The sequence below is a fragment of the Choloepus didactylus genome, chromosome X, assembly GCF_015220235.1.
Source record: "Choloepus didactylus isolate mChoDid1 chromosome X, mChoDid1.pri, whole genome shotgun sequence".
Lineage (NCBI taxonomy): Eukaryota > Metazoa > Chordata > Mammalia > Pilosa > Megalonychidae > Choloepus > Choloepus didactylus.
The window spans coordinates 36,790,081-36,805,773 of NC_051334.1; the positions used below are offsets into that span (position 1 = coordinate 36,790,081).

Below are 15,693 nucleotides of genomic sequence, written 5' to 3' on the forward strand. Positions count from 1 at the left end.
GGTTTATTTTCAGGAAAACTGCTCCAAAGGCCAGGCATATCTTATACTGCATTAACATATGTATTGCATTTAAAAAACAAGGAAACTGATACCCCTGATCAGTTTTGCACTTGTCATACGACACACAGAGTATTGCATTCATTGTAAGACATACTATTTTATGAGAGAAAGATGGTGCAGCGACTCAATTCCATTTCGTATGACAAATAGGTGAAAGAACTAGACATGTTTATCTTGGAAAATAGAAGACTCAGGGGAAGACAGTTTTATTGTCTTCATGTATTAGTTGGCCTGTTATATGGAGGAGATTTGTATGTTATTCCAGAGGGTATAAATAAGACTGATGGCTAGGAAGCTGTTAATTCAGTGAAATGTCCCTTGAAAAAGGGTTCTGTGGTCAAATAAATATGACAAATGCTTGTATGATGTTCCTTTTCTGGAGATTTACAAATGTATATTAAATATATTTATTATATATTAGCACTTTTCTATGATCAATATTAAGAGCCCCGGAGACTCATAGAGTAAGAAAGCTCTATAAATTTGTTAACCACAGAATTCCATGAATACCTGCTACAGAACTAATATTCTAGGGAACTCACATTAGAATTGTGGTTCTCAAAGTGTGGTAGTGGGGCCATCAGTATCACCATTACTTGAAAACATTAGAAATACAACTTTTTGGCCCCCTCCCCAGACCCATGGAATCAGAAACTCGGGTGTTGGGTTGGGGGGTGAGGGGGTAGGTTCCAGCAATCTGTGTGATTGATAACAAGTCCTCCAGAGGATTCTGATGCTTCTAAACCATGAGAAGCTCTTTTAGCAAATACCACTGTTCTGCAACTCAGCAGCACCCTTTTAGTTTCCTTCATAGCACTTACCACAATTTGTATTTTAAATGTTTTTTCTAATGATATTCTGACTCTACTACTCAACTTTATAGATATTTTATCCTTATGAGGTACAGGAAAGGAACACTTATTCAAGGCTTACTATGGTTTTCACCCTAGTGTAGGCACCATCCAGTTGGTATCAATTTAGATACTTTGAAGGCTCCGAAATCCATATATGCTGTTAAGTGAAATGCACATTTCTGTAATGTGATAAAACTTAAATTCATTGCTATCTTAGCTGTTTTTTAAAAGAGTGCTTTTTGTGCTCTTGTTTTTCATTTACTTCAAAATGTTCTTTAGAAAATGAAGCCCTTTTTAAAAACCATTCTTTAGAAAATGTAGACTTATTTTTTTAAACATCTTGAAAGATCTGTAATGTGCCTTCCTCCATGTCAGAAATTTATAAGATTAAGAAATTTTCTAATCTCTTACATTAGCAGAGAGTAAATTCTGGTGATAAAATATTAATCTCTCCAAACAAGATGCTTTCATAAAAATGTAACTGAAGTATAGCTTAAAGTGTATTTGTATATGAAAATAAAAAGAATTCCCCACAAGTGTACATGTAGCAATTGTTTACTAGATATTGTAGATCTGCGTTTTGAATGTTTATATGAAATGCCTCTATAAATCATGCAGAAGAATTTTCTTTTTCTGAAGAACAGTGAAATAGGGTTGGATGTGTTAAAGTGTCACAAAATTATTAGTGTTTCCTTGGAATAAAGTATGGCCAAATTTATCACTTCTGATTATTATTTTGTCATCTTTTCTTTTTATGCAAAGAAGGGTTCTCTGGGTTTATATTATTAGGTCATTTGGACTTTAATTCATTTTCAGTTATGGGAGCAAAGAATGATGGTCTAGAGACTGGACTTTTAGTTGGTTGCTACTGTCTGAGCAGAATGCTTTGGAGTATCCACTTACAGTAATAAATATAAGTAGTACCATCATTATTACTATATTTAAACATCCATGGTTGGCAGCAATGTGCTAAAGTCTGAATATAACATAGTTAATTATGTCCCTGTCCCTGCCCAGGGCAACTGGTTCTGAAAGGATATACTCATATGATGAGGAAGATAGGTGACCTGCTAAAGAGGATTAGGATGTTAGCTATGTTTTCTAAAGAGCATCTAGCAGTTTTCTTCTCAAATATTAACTTCCCATATGAGTTTTTTTTATTACATTTTTATGTGTATTCTTATATCTCTTTTTAGTTTTCCTTCCAGGAGAAAAAGCCAATTCAGTATTAAAACGCTACCCAAGAGCCAATGGATTTTTTGAAGAAATAAGACAGGGCAACATTGAGCGTGAGTGCAAAGAAGAAGTCTGCACATTCGAAGAAGCAAGAGAAGCTTTTGAAAATAATGAAAAAACCGTAAGTGTATTGGTCAAAAACTTTAATTCTCACCGATTTGCCTACCTTTTAGATGTGTGTTTGAAATCTGCATTCCCTGTGTGTGTGGTTAACAAATGAAAAATCACTTTTGTGAAGAACTCAGAAAGCAGCAGCTAACTAATGCTATGTGGGTAGGAGAGCTGGGTGCACTTCTTTGTGTGTTGGTCTGTCTTTAAAGGCCCCATTTCCATAGGACTCTGCAGAGCTCAGATTTATCATCTTGAAGATAACAAGGAGGAAGCATTTATTTCAAACAAGGGTTTGTTCTAGAAAGTTATAGATAACATCATCACCTTACTCTGTCCAATCAGAGAGAAAGTGTGGAAGAAGCTAATGGATGCTGACACTGTTTTAAAACCTTTTACTTCCCTTACAGAAAAAAAAAGACAAATCCAGACTTACCTTCCCCACCCCCTTGAGAAATATTCTTCTTTGCCCTCCTATACTATAGACTAGGAGAGCAGGTATGGGAAAGCACAAGGTGCTGGTATAAATTCTATAGAACTGTGATATACTACTGGAGGTAGCTATTACGTAAAGATCCATTCCTGTGCATCAGAAGGGAGTGTTAAACACCGTGAAAATTACACTAGATGCTAAACAAGTGATGTCAGATATGATAGTGGAATATCAAATATACCTCAGGGGCAATGAATGCAGAAGAATTTTAAAGAAAGAAGGTTTTTGATTCCCTGTCAGGTAGGGGAGGGCCCACACGAAAGAGGAAGGAGCTCAAGAAAGACGATCAGGGAGGCATGACTCCTAGATCCCAGCATGCATAGCAAAAGCAAAATCAGTTTATAATTGGTAAGCTTCATTGTTTTAAAATCTTATTAAAACACCCAGTTAAAAACATAGGGAAAAGATAACATCACCCATAATCCCATCATGCAAGCACAAGGCACTGCTGGCTCTTTAATTTCTTTCTAGCCCTTTTTCTTATGCATCTGCTAAGTTCTTGTTGGTTTTATTTTAAACGTTTTTCTGCTTTTTCTTCTTAGGAAATTAATGCATGTCCACTGTAGAGAAATTGAAAAATGTAGTAAAACATGAAGAAAATAAAATCACTTGAATTTTCAGCACCATCAGATTTATAATTTGGGTATATATCATTCTGGTTGTTGTTAATGCATAGATACTTTTTTAATAAGAGAAATGGGATTGTAGTATAGTGTTTTGTTACTTGCAGTTTTCAATAACCTAGTATGCATATTTTCCATGCAATTAAGTATTCTTCTATAACATTAGTTTTTGTGTCTTTTTTTACATAGCCTGTAATCATGTTTAAAATTTTAATCCTGCCTCTTATGTCTCACCCTAATGATGCTTCACATGATTTTGTGAGCATGTATTAACATAAATACCTTTATCTTAAAGTAGCCATATTCTTAGACCAATTATGAGCTTTATGTACTCTAAATAGAATCAAGTGCCATTTGTAAATGTCATCTAAATGTCATTTAGAACCTTCACTATTTTTTTCCTTTTTTAAACTTTTTATTTTGAAATATGTTCAAACTTACAGGACAGTTACAAAAACAATACAAACCCCATACACAGAACTCCAAACTACACCTATTCTGCAGATACCCAGATCCACCAATTTTAACTTTTTGCGACATTTATCATATCATTGTACCTAACTATTTATCTATCAGTCTGTCTTTTGTCTATTTATCAATCCATTTTTTGAACACTAGAATGTAGGCTGTATCTATCATACCCCTTGAACACTTAATACTGCCATGTACATTTCCTAAGAACAAGGACATTCATTTACTTAACCACCTTAATTGCAGTTATCAAATTCAAGAAATTTAACATTGATATAAAGCTTACAGCCTATATTCCAATTTTCTAATATATCCCAATAATGTCCTTTTTTAGATGCAATTTTATTGAGATATAGTCACATACCATACAATCACCCAAAGTGTACAGTTGTTCACAGTATCATCATATAGTTGTGCATTCATCACCACAATCACTTTTTTGAACATTTTCATTGCTCCAAGAAATAAAAATGAAAATAAGAATAAAAATAAAAGTACGAAAGAACAACCAAAACATCTCATACTCCTTCTCCCCCACTATTATTCATTTACTTTATGTCCCCCTTTTTTCTACTCACCTGTCCATACACTGGATAAAGGGAGTGTAGAACCTTCACTATTTATACAAAATGCTGTGAAATATTGAGAGTACAATCTGGCTTCTGTACTTAAAGACATAAAGAAAACCGTGTTCCTCAAACTGTGTTTTTTCAAAGAATATAAATTGTAGATATTCTACTCCAATTTTCACAAAGCTAATGATTTTTCATCTTCCTTTCCCATTCTCCTTTAAAGGAAAGACAAGTTACTTGTTTGAAATCTAATGTGTTGAAAGTAGTTTATATCAGTGAACAGTATTTTTTTTTTTATTAAATTCAGTTTTATTGAAATACATTCACACACCATACAATCATCCATGGTATACAATCCACTGTCCACAGTATGATAACAGTTATGCGTTCATCACCACAATCTATCTCTGAACATTTTCCTTACATCAGAAAGAACCAGAACAAGAATAAAAAATAAAAGTGAAAAAAGAACACCCAAATCATCCCCCCATCCCACCCCATTTGTCCTTTAGTTTTTATCCCCATTTTTCTACTCATCCATACACTAGATAAAGGGGGTGTGATCCACAAGGTCTTCACAATCACACTGTCACCCCTTGTAATCTACATTATTATATAATCGTCTTCAGGAGTCCAGACTGCTGGGTTGGAGTTTGGTAGTTTCAGGTATTTACTTCTAGCTATTCCAATACATTAAAACCTAAGAGGTGTTATCTATATAGTGCATAAGAATGTCCACCAGAGTGACCTCTCGACTCCATTTGAAATCTCTCAGCCACTGAAACTATTTTGTCTCATTTTGCATCCCCCTTTTGGTCAAGAAGTTACTCTCAGTCCCACGATGCCGGGTCCACATTCATCCCCAGGAGTCATATTCTGCATTGCCAGGGAGATTTACAACCCTGGGAGTCGGGTCCCACGTAGGGGGGAGGGCAGCGAGTTCACCTGTTGAGATGGCTCAGTTAGAGAGAGAGAGGGCCACATCTGAGCAACAAAGAGGTACTCAGGGGGAGACTCTTAGGCACAACTACATGCAAGTTTAGACTCTCCTTTGCGGTAACGAGCTTCATAAGGGCAAGTCCCATGATCGAGGGCTCAGCACATCAAACCGCCAGTCCCAATGTTTGTGACAACATCAACACCAGTCCAGGTGAGGATGTCCAACACATCCACACCTTCCCCCAGATCCTCGGGGCTGGGGAGGGGGAGGCTGTAAATATATTTTTTAATATCTGCCCAAATTACTCTGGGATGTGTCAGTATTTCACTCCAGCCTATACTAACCTACAGTATCTCACTTCCTATTCAAAGTTCCATGCAATTGTGGTGTTTGAACAAATCGACTGTAGAGTTGTACCGTTTAGAAAATTTAGATCCTGTACCAAATAGATATCTCTTCCCTTGGTCTCACACGGAAATTGAAGTTTTAAAACACAATCAGTTTCAACCTTTACCCTTTGGCTTGGCTTGCACTGGTCTTAACCAGACCTGCTTCATTCATAAGTGAACAGTATTTTTAATTAAAAAATTATTTTGTAAATAATTTCAAACTTAAATGTTGCAGGAATAGTATAGAGGACTTCTGTATACCCTTTACTTAGATTGACCATTTGTTAACTTTTTGCCGTATTTGTTCTGTGATTTTCTATATATACATACACACACAGTTTTTTTCCTGAACCATTTGAGAATAAGTTGCATACATTATAATCTTCTACCCTTAAATACTTCATCATTAATCATTAAATACTTCAATCAATCCTTTAATAATTAAATTAATCATTAAATACGTCATTTATTTTCTAAGAACAATGATATTTTCTTAAATGAACACTACACAGTCTTCAAAATCAGGGAATTTAATATTGGTTAACATCTAATCTGCAGTTCCTATTCAGATTTTGCTAGTGCTAATAATGTTCTTTATAGTCAATTTTTTTCCACTCTGGGATCCAATCCATGATCATACATGGTGTTTAGTTTTCAAGTCTTTTAGTCTCCTTTAATATAAAATGGTTACTTGGCCTGTCTTTGTCTTGCATGACATTGATATTTTTGAAGGGTATAGCCACTAGTTTTATAAAATGTCCCTTCAATTTGGGATTATCTGATGTTTCTTCATGATTAAATTCAGGTTATGTATTTTTTTGGTGGGAATACAGCATATGAGATATGTCCTCAGGGAATCACATCTAGAAGACATGTTTTGCCCCATTATTGGTGATATTAAATTTGATTACTTGGTTATAAGGTGTTGTCCAGATATCTCCACAGTAGAGTTATTGTTTCTTATATGTATATTTTAACCTTAGAAGTATGTATTATGCAAGCACCTATCTATATTTGTTGAGCTGATCTATGGGATACATGCCTTTAAACCCTTTCCATCCTGTTTGCCTTCAGTGCAGTTCTGATACTTATAATCCCATTAACAAACAATCATTACCTCTATCCCCATATGTTTAAGTTCACCCTCATTAACATTCCCCCTTCACTAGCTTCTGTCTGTTTCTAGGTCCCCAATATTCTACGTTATAAGACACTGATTGTACATTGTTCAGGGAGTTCATAGTAGTGGTAATATAAAATATCTCTCCTTTTGTGTCTGACTTACTTCACTCAGCATTATATCTTCAGGGTTCATCCATGTTGCCATATGTTTCAGGACCCAGTTCCTTCTTACTGCTGTGTAGTATTCCGTCATATATATATACACCACATTTTGTTTATCCACTCGTCTATTGAAGGGCACTTGAATTGTTTCCATCTCTTGGCGATTGTGAACAGTGCCGCTATGAACATCAGTGTACAGATGTCTGTGGAATTGCCAGGACGTAGGGTAATTCGGTATCTAGTTTTCTGAGAAACCGCCAAACTGTCTTCTACAGCGGCTATACCATTATACATTCCCATCAGCAATCACTTAAGAGTTCCAGTTTCTCCACACCCTCTCCAGCATTTGTTGTTTCCTGTTTGTTTAATGGCAGCCATTCTTATTGGTGTGAGATGGTATCTCATTGTGGTTTTGATTTGCATTTCCCTAATAGCGAAGATGAACATTTTTTCATGTGTTTTTTAGCCATTTATATTTCCTCTTCTGAAAAATTTCTTTTCATATCTTTTGCCCGTTTCATAATTGGACTGTTTGTACTGTTGTTGAGTTTTAGGATCTCTTTATATATGTAGGATATCATTCTCTGATCGTTAGTATTTTATAAGTACTTTAGTGGGGAGATACTTTGAGAATTTGTAAACATTTTATTTTTCACCAAACTACTAGTTTTAGCATCTGCTATAATTGATTCTTGACTGAATTAATTATATTATAGTTCCTAAATGGTGAATTTCTGATTCCATTATTCAATCTGCATTTATTAGTTGGCATTCTACTGGAGGGAAGAGCTTCCATTCCTTCATTCATTCATTATTTATGTTACTATGGACCCAGCAATTATTTTTTTCAGTGGGTTTTAATCCATTACTGTCAATGTTTTGATCAAATTGTGGGAGATTCTTCAGGCTGGCTTCTCTGTCTTTTTGACATGTTTCTATGATTTATTTTAAGTGATTATTCCAAGATTGCAGGATTCGAGGTTAATGTGATGGTTAATCTTTTTTTAGAATTTGTTTTAACTAGAGAAGTTGTAGGTTTACAGAAAAATGTAAAAAATACAGTGTTCCCAGGTACCCCACCCCCGTTATTAACAGGTTCAATTAGTGAGGTACCTTTGTTACAATTGGTGAAAGAATATTATAATTGTACTATTAACTATAGTCCATAATTTACATTAGGGTATATTTTTCCCAAAATACCACCCTATTATTAACAACTTGCATTTGTGTGGTACATTTGTTTTAATTCATGAAAGCACATTTTTATAATTGTGCGATTAACTATAGTCCTTCGTGTATAATAGGGTTCACTGTGTTGTACACTCCTATGTCTTTTCTTTTAATTTTTGTTCTAGTAACACATATATTACCTAAAATTTCCCTCTTTAACCACATTCACATGTATAATTCAGTGCTGTTAATTATAGTCACAATGTTGTGCCAACATTAAAATTCTGTACAAATTAAGCATTAACTCCCCATTCCCTACCCCCAACCCAGCCCCTGGTAACATATATTCTCGATTCTAACTCGATGAGTTTGCTTATAAGAATTAGTTCATAATATTTGTCCTTTTGTGTCTGGCTTATTTCACTCACCATGTCTTCAAGGTTCATCCATGTTATTGCATGAACAAGAACTCCATTTCTTTTATACACACACACACACACACACACACACACACACGTATTTTATTGAGGTTGTTCACATACCATACAACTATCCAAAGATCCAAAGTGTACAGTCAATTGCCCATGGTACCATCATACAGCTGTGCATCCATCAACACAATTAATTTTTTTTCAATTTTTAGAACATTTTCAGTACACCAGAAAAGAAATAAAGACAAAAAAAAGGAAACTCAGATCCTCCCATACCCCTAACCATGCCCCCCTCCATTATTGATTCATAGTTTTGGTATAGTACATTTGTTACTGTTGATGAAAGAATGTTAAAATACTACTAACTGTAGTATATAGTTTGCAATAGGTACATATTTTTTCCCTACATGCCTCTCTATTACTAACCTCTACTTATAGTGTCATACATTTGTTCTAGTTTGTGAGAGAGATTTCTAATATTTGTATAGTTAATCATGGACATTGTCCACCACAAGATTCACTATTTTATACATTCCCATCTTTTAACCTCTTGTAAAAATATATTTGTACCTTTTATTACAATCGTTGAGCACCCTAGGTTTCCCTGAGTTACACAGTCCTAGTCTTTATCATTCGTCTTTTCTTCTGGTGTCCCACGTGGTCCTAGCCTTCCTCTTTCAACCATATTCACAGTCATCTTTGTTCAGTGTACTTACTTGGCTGTGCTACTATCTCCCCAAATTGTTTTCCAAACCTCTCACTCCTGTCTTTTCCTTTCTGTCTGCAGTGCTTCCTTTACTGTTTCCTGTAGGGCAGGTATCTTGTTCACAAACTCTCTCATTGTCTGTTTGTCAGAGAATATTTTAAGCTATCCCTCATATTTGAAGGATAGTTTTGCCAGATACAGGATTCTTGATTGGTGGATTTCCTCTTTTAGTATCTTAAATATATCACCCACTTCCTTCTTGCCTCCATGGTTTCTATTGAAAAATCTGCACATAGTCTTATGAAGCTTCCTTTGTATGTGACGGATCACTTTTCTCTTGCTGCCTTCAGGTTCTCTCTCTATCTTTGACGTTCGATAATCTGATTATTAAGTGTCTTGGCGTAGGCCTATTTGGATCTATTCTGTTTGGGGCACACTGTGCTTCTTGGATCTGTTATTTTATGTCTTTCATAAGAGATGGGAAATTTTCATTGATTATTTCATCTGTTATTGCTTCTGCCCCTTTTCCCTTCTCTTCTCCTTCTGGGACACCAATGACACATACATTCCTGCTTTTCATTTTAGTCCTTAAGTTCCTGGAGACGTTGCTCATATTTTTCCGTTATTTTCTCTATCTGTTCTTTTGTGTGTAGGCCTTCAGGTGCCTTGTTCTCCAGTTCCTGAGTGTTTTCTTCTGCCTCTTGAGATCTGCCTTTGTATGTTTCCATTGTGTCTTTCATTTCTTGTGTTGTGCCTTTAATTTCCATAGATTCTGCCAGTTGGTTTTTTTTTTTTTTTAATTCAGTTTTATTGAGATATATTCACATACATACATTCATCCACAGTGCACAATCAGTTGTTCACAGTACCATCATGAAGTTGTGCGTTCATGAACGCAGTTGGTTTTTTGAACTTTCAATTTCTACCTTATGTACGGCCAGTGTTTTCATTATACGGTTCATCTCTTTTGCCATATCTTCCCTGAACTTTTTGAATTGATTTAGTATTAGTTGTTTAAATTCCTGTATCTCAGTTGGAATGTAAGTTTGTTCCTTTGACTGGGCCATAACTTCATTTTTCTTAGTGTAGGTTGTAGTCTTCTGTTGTCTAGGCATGGTTTCCTTGGTTACCCCAATCAGGTTTTCCCAGACCAAAATGGGCTCAGGTCCCAGAAGAAAGAAATATTCAGTATCCAGTTTCCCTGAGGGTGTGTCTTAGAAAATTGGTACACCCTGTGATGCCTCAGGTCACTGTGCATTTCTGCTCAGCAGGTGGCGCCTGTCAGCCTTTAACTCCAGACTGGTATAAGGAGGTGTGGCCCTTGGCTGTTTTTCCCCAGGCTCTGGGGTCTGGTTCTGAATGGAAGGCAGGTAGTAGAGCCAGGCCCCACCCCTTGCCTCTTAGAGAAGATAGACCCCCCTAGGGAGAGGTCATTGGCATTTCGGTGGTCTCTCTCTCCCTGTGCTATCTCCACCATTGTCTGGGTCAGAGCACTGGGAACTGAAAATGGCTGAGGCTTTCTCTACTGAGCTGATAAAGGGACAGAAAGTTCCCTTCAGGGCTAGTCGATGGTGACCCTCTGGGTCTCCAAGGTCAGTCGTCACCCAAAGCCTCTGTCTGCTTGCTGGGGATTGGTAGCTCATAGTGAGTAGTTCACACTCGCTAATTAAAACCCCAGTTGGAGCTCAGCTGAGCTATATTTGCTTGCTGGGAGAGAGCTTTCTCTCTAGCACCAGGAGGCTTTGCAGCTTGGGCTGTAGGGGAAGGGGTCTCCTGGCTTGGATCCGCAGATTTTACTTACAGATTTTATGCTGTGATCTCCGGCATTCCTCCCAATTCAGGTTGGTGTATGATGAGTGGACTGTCATGTTTGTCCTTCCACAGTTATTACGGATTATTTACTATTGTTCTGGTTTTTTTTTGTTGTTCCAGGGGGACTAACTAGCTTCCACTCCTCTGTATGCCACCATCTTAGATCCTCCTCCTCCAATTCTTTTTAATGCTGAATAATATTCCATCATATGTATAGACTACATTTTGTTTATTCATTCATCAGTTGATGGACACTTTGGTTGTTTCCATCTTTTGGCAATTGTGACTATGCTGTGGTGAACACTGGTATGCAAATATCTGTTCAAGTCCCTGCTTCCAATTCTTTTGGGTATATACCTAGTAGATGGGTTGCTGGATCATGTGATAATTCTATACTTAGCTTTCTGAGGAGCTGCCAAACTGTCTTCCACAGCAGCTGGGGCATTTTACATTCTAACCAGCAATGAATGAGTGTTCCTATTTCTCCACATCGTTTCCAAAACTTGTAATTTTCTGATTTTTAATAGTAGTCATAGTAGTCAATAGTAGTCATTCTACTGGGTGTGAAATGATATCTCATTGTGGTTTTGATTTCGCTAGTAACTAGTGATGTTGAGCATCTTTTCATGTGATTTCAAGCCATTTGTATATCTTCTTTGAAGAAATGTCTATTCAAGGCTTTTGCCCATTTTAATTGGGTTGTCTTTATTGTTGAATTGTACAATTTCTTTTTCTATTTTATATATTAAACTCTTATCAGATATGTGGTTTCCAAATATTTTCTCCCATTGAGTAGGTTGTGTTTTCACTTTTGTGTTGAAGTCCTTTGATACACAAAAGTTTTTAATTTTGATGAGGTCCCATTTATGTATTTTCTGTTTTGTTATTTTTCCTTTAGGTGTAAAGTTTAAGAAACCATTGTCTAATACAAGATCCTGCAGATGGTTCTCTACATTTTTGTCTAAGAGTTTTATAGTTCTGATTCTTCTATTTAGGTCTTTGATCCATTTTTCTTTTTTTTAATCTTCCTTTTATTGAGATACATGGTTTCCAAAAATTTTTTCCCATTGAGTTGGCTGCCTCTTTACCTTTTTGAGAAATTCCTTTGAGGTGCAGAAACTTCTAAGCTTGAGGAGTTCCCATTTATCTATTTTCTCTTTTGTTGCTTGTGCTTTGGGTGTAAAGTCTAGGAAGTGGCCGCCTAATACAAGGTCTTGAAGATGTTTTCCTACATTATCTTCTAGGAGTTTTATGGTACTTTCTTTTATATTGAGATCTTTGGTCCATTTTGAGTTAATTTTTGTGTAGGGGGGTGAGGTAGGGGTCCTCTTTCATTCTTTTGGATATGGATATCCAACTCTCCCAGCCCCATTTGTTGAAAAGACCATTATGACTCAGTTCAGTGACTTTGGGGGCCTTATCAAAGATCAGTCGGCCATAGATCTGAGGGTCTATCTCTGAATTCTCAATTCGATTCCATTGATCTATATGTCTATCTTTGTGCCAGTACCATGCTGTTTTGGCAACTGTGGCTTTATAATAAGCTTCAAAGTCAGGGAGTGTAAGTCCCCCCCACTTCGTTTTTCTTTTTTAGAGTGTCTTTAGCAATTCGAGGCATCTTCCCTTTCCAAATAAATTTGATAACTAGCTTTTCCAAGTCTGCAAAGTAGGTTGTTGGAATTTTGATTGGGATTGCATTGAATCTGTAGATGAGTTTGGGTAGAATTGACATCTTAATGACATTTAGCCTTCCTATCCATGAACATGGAATATTTTTCCATCTTTTAAGGTCCCCTTCTATTTCTTTTAGTAGAGTTATGTAGTTTTCTTTGTATAGGTCTTTTACATCTTTGGTTAAGTTTATTCCTAGGTACTTGATTTTTTTAGTTGCTATTGAAAATGGTATCTTTTTCTTGAGTGTCTCTTCAGTTTGTTCATTTCTAGCATATAGAAACATTACTGACTTATGTGCATTAACCTTGTATCCCGCTACTTTGCTAAATTTGTTTATTAGCTCTAGTAGCTGTATCGTCGATTTCTCAGGGTTTTCTAGATATAAGATCATATCATCTGCAAACAATGACAGTTTTACTTCTTCTTTTCCAATTTGGATGCCTTTTATTTCTTTGTCTTGCCGGATTGCCCTGGCTAGCACTTCCAGCACAATGTTGAATAACAGTGGTGACAGCGGGCATCCTTGTCTTGTTCCTGATCTTAGAGGGAAGGCTTTCAGTCTCTCCCCATTGAGTACTATGCTGGCTGTGGGTTTTTCATATATGCTCTTTATCATGTTGAGGAAGTTTCCTTCAATTCCTACCTTTTGAAGTGTTTTTATCAAAAACGGATGTTGGATTTTGTCAAATGCTTTTTCAGCATCTATTGAGATGATTATTTGATTTTTCCCTTTCGAATAGTTAATGTGTTGTAATGCATTGATTGATTTTCTTATGTTGAACCATCCTTGCATGCCTGGAATGAACCCCACTTGGTCATGGTGTATGATTTTTTTAATGTGTCTTTGGATTTGATTTGCAAGTATTTTGTTGAGCATTTTTGCATCTATATTCATTAGGGAGATTGGCCGGTAGTTTTCCTTTTTTGTAGCATCTTTGCGTGGTTTTGGTATTAGATTGATGTTAGCTTCATAAAATGAGTTAGGTAGTGTTCCATTTTCTTCAATGTTTTTTTTTCTTTATCTTCATTTTATTGAGATATATTCACATACCACGCAGTCATACAAAACAAATCGTACTTTCGCTTGTTGACAGTACCATTACCTAGTTGTACATTCATCACCTAAATCAATCCCTGACACCTTCATTAGCACACACACAAAAAAGGAAATGAAATAAGCTTCAGTAGCAGAGAGATTCTTCAATGTTTTGAAAGAGTTTGAGTAAGATTGGTGTCAGTTCTTTCTGGAAAGTTTGGTAGAATTCCCCTGTGAAGCCATCTGGCCCCGGGCGTTTATTTGTGGGAAGATTTTTGATGACTGATTGGATCTCTTTGCTTGTGATGGGTTGGTTGAGGTCTTCTGTTTCTTCTCTGGTCAGTCTAGGTTGTTCATATGTTTCCAGGAAATTGTCCATTTCTTCTACATTATCCAGTTTGTTGCCATACAGTTGTTCATAATATCCTCTTATAATTTTTTTAATTTCTTCAGGATCTGCAGTTATGTCACCTTTTTCATTCATTATTTTGTTTATATGGGTCTTCTCTCTTTTTGATTCTGTCAGTCTAGCTAGCGGCTTGTGAATCTTGTTGATATTCTCAAAGAACCAACTTTTGGTGACATTTATCCTCTCTATTGTTTTTTTGTTCTCTATGTCATTTATTTCTGCTTTAATCCTTGTTATTTCTTTTCTTCTACTTGGTTTAGGCTTGGTTTGCTGTTCATTTTCTAGCTTCTTCAGTTGATCCATTAGTTCTTTGATTTTGGCTCTTTCTTCCTTTTTAATATATGCATTTAGTGGTATAAATTTCCCCCTTAGTACTGCTTTTGCTGCATCCCATAGAATTTGGTATGTTGTGTTCTCATTTTCATTCGTCTCTATATATTTAGCAATTTCTCTTGCTATTTCTTCTTTAACCCACTGATTGTTTAGGGGTGTGTTGTTTAACCTCCAGGTATTTGTGAATTTTCTAAGTCTCTGATGGTTATTGACTTCTAATTGTATTCCATTGTGGTCAGAGAATGTGCTTTGAATAATTTCAATCTTTTTAAATTTATTGAGGCTTGTTTTATGTCCCAGCATATGATCTATTCTGGAGAAAGTTCCGTGAGCACTAGAAAAGTATGTGTATCCTGGTGATTTGGGATGTAATGTCCTGTATATGTCTGTTAAATCTAATTCATTTATCAGATTGTTTAGGTTTTCAATTTCCTTATTGGTCTTCTGTCTGGTTGATCTATCTATAGGAGAGAGTGATGTGTTGAAGTCTCCCACAATTATTGTGGAAACATCAATTGCTTCCTTTAGTTTTGCCAGTGTTTCTCTCATGTATTTTGTGGCACCTTGATTGGGTGCATAGACATTTAAGATTGTTATTTCTTCTTGTTGAATTGCCCCTTTTATTAGTATGTAGTGGCCTTCTTTGTCTCTCAAAACATCCCTGCATTTGAAGTCTATTTTATCTGAGATTAATATTGCTACACCTGCTTTCTTTTGGCTGTAGCTTGCATGAAATATTTTTTTCCATCCTTTCACTTTCAGTTTCTTTGTGTCCCTGTGTCTAAGATGAGTCTCTTGTATGCAACATATTGATGGTTCATTTTTTTTGATCCATTCTGCGAATCTGTATCTTTTAATTGTGGAGTTTAATCCATTTACATTCAACGTTATAACCGTGAAGGCATTTCTTGAATCACCCGTCTTATCCTTTGGTTTATGTTTGTCATATTTTTCCCCTCTGTCTATTAATATCCTTTATTGTACCCATACCGAATCTCTTTAGTACTGAACCTTTCTCCAAGTCTCTCTGTCCTTTCTTTGTTTCTCTGTCTGTAGGGCTCCCTTTAGTATGTCCAGTAGGGCAGGTCTCTT

General features: G+C 36.1%; 1 protein-coding gene across 5 annotated transcripts in view; it reads left to right on the forward strand.

The window, feature by feature from the left end:
* Positions 1–15,693, forward strand: part of PRRG1 (proline rich and Gla domain 1) — a 157,013-nt gene that overhangs the window by 88,610 nt on the left and 52,710 nt on the right. For all 5 annotated transcript variants that reach the window (XR_005214624.1, XM_037822218.1, XM_037822220.1 and 2 more), the window contains one exon: positions 2,111–2,271. Coding sequence is in view for 4 of the 5 variants with exons in the window: in XM_037822218.1 (XP_037678146.1) it covers positions 2,111–2,271 (161 nt within the window). In the remaining variant the exon portion in view is untranslated. The remainder of the gene's footprint in view (positions 1–2,110; positions 2,272–15,693) is intronic.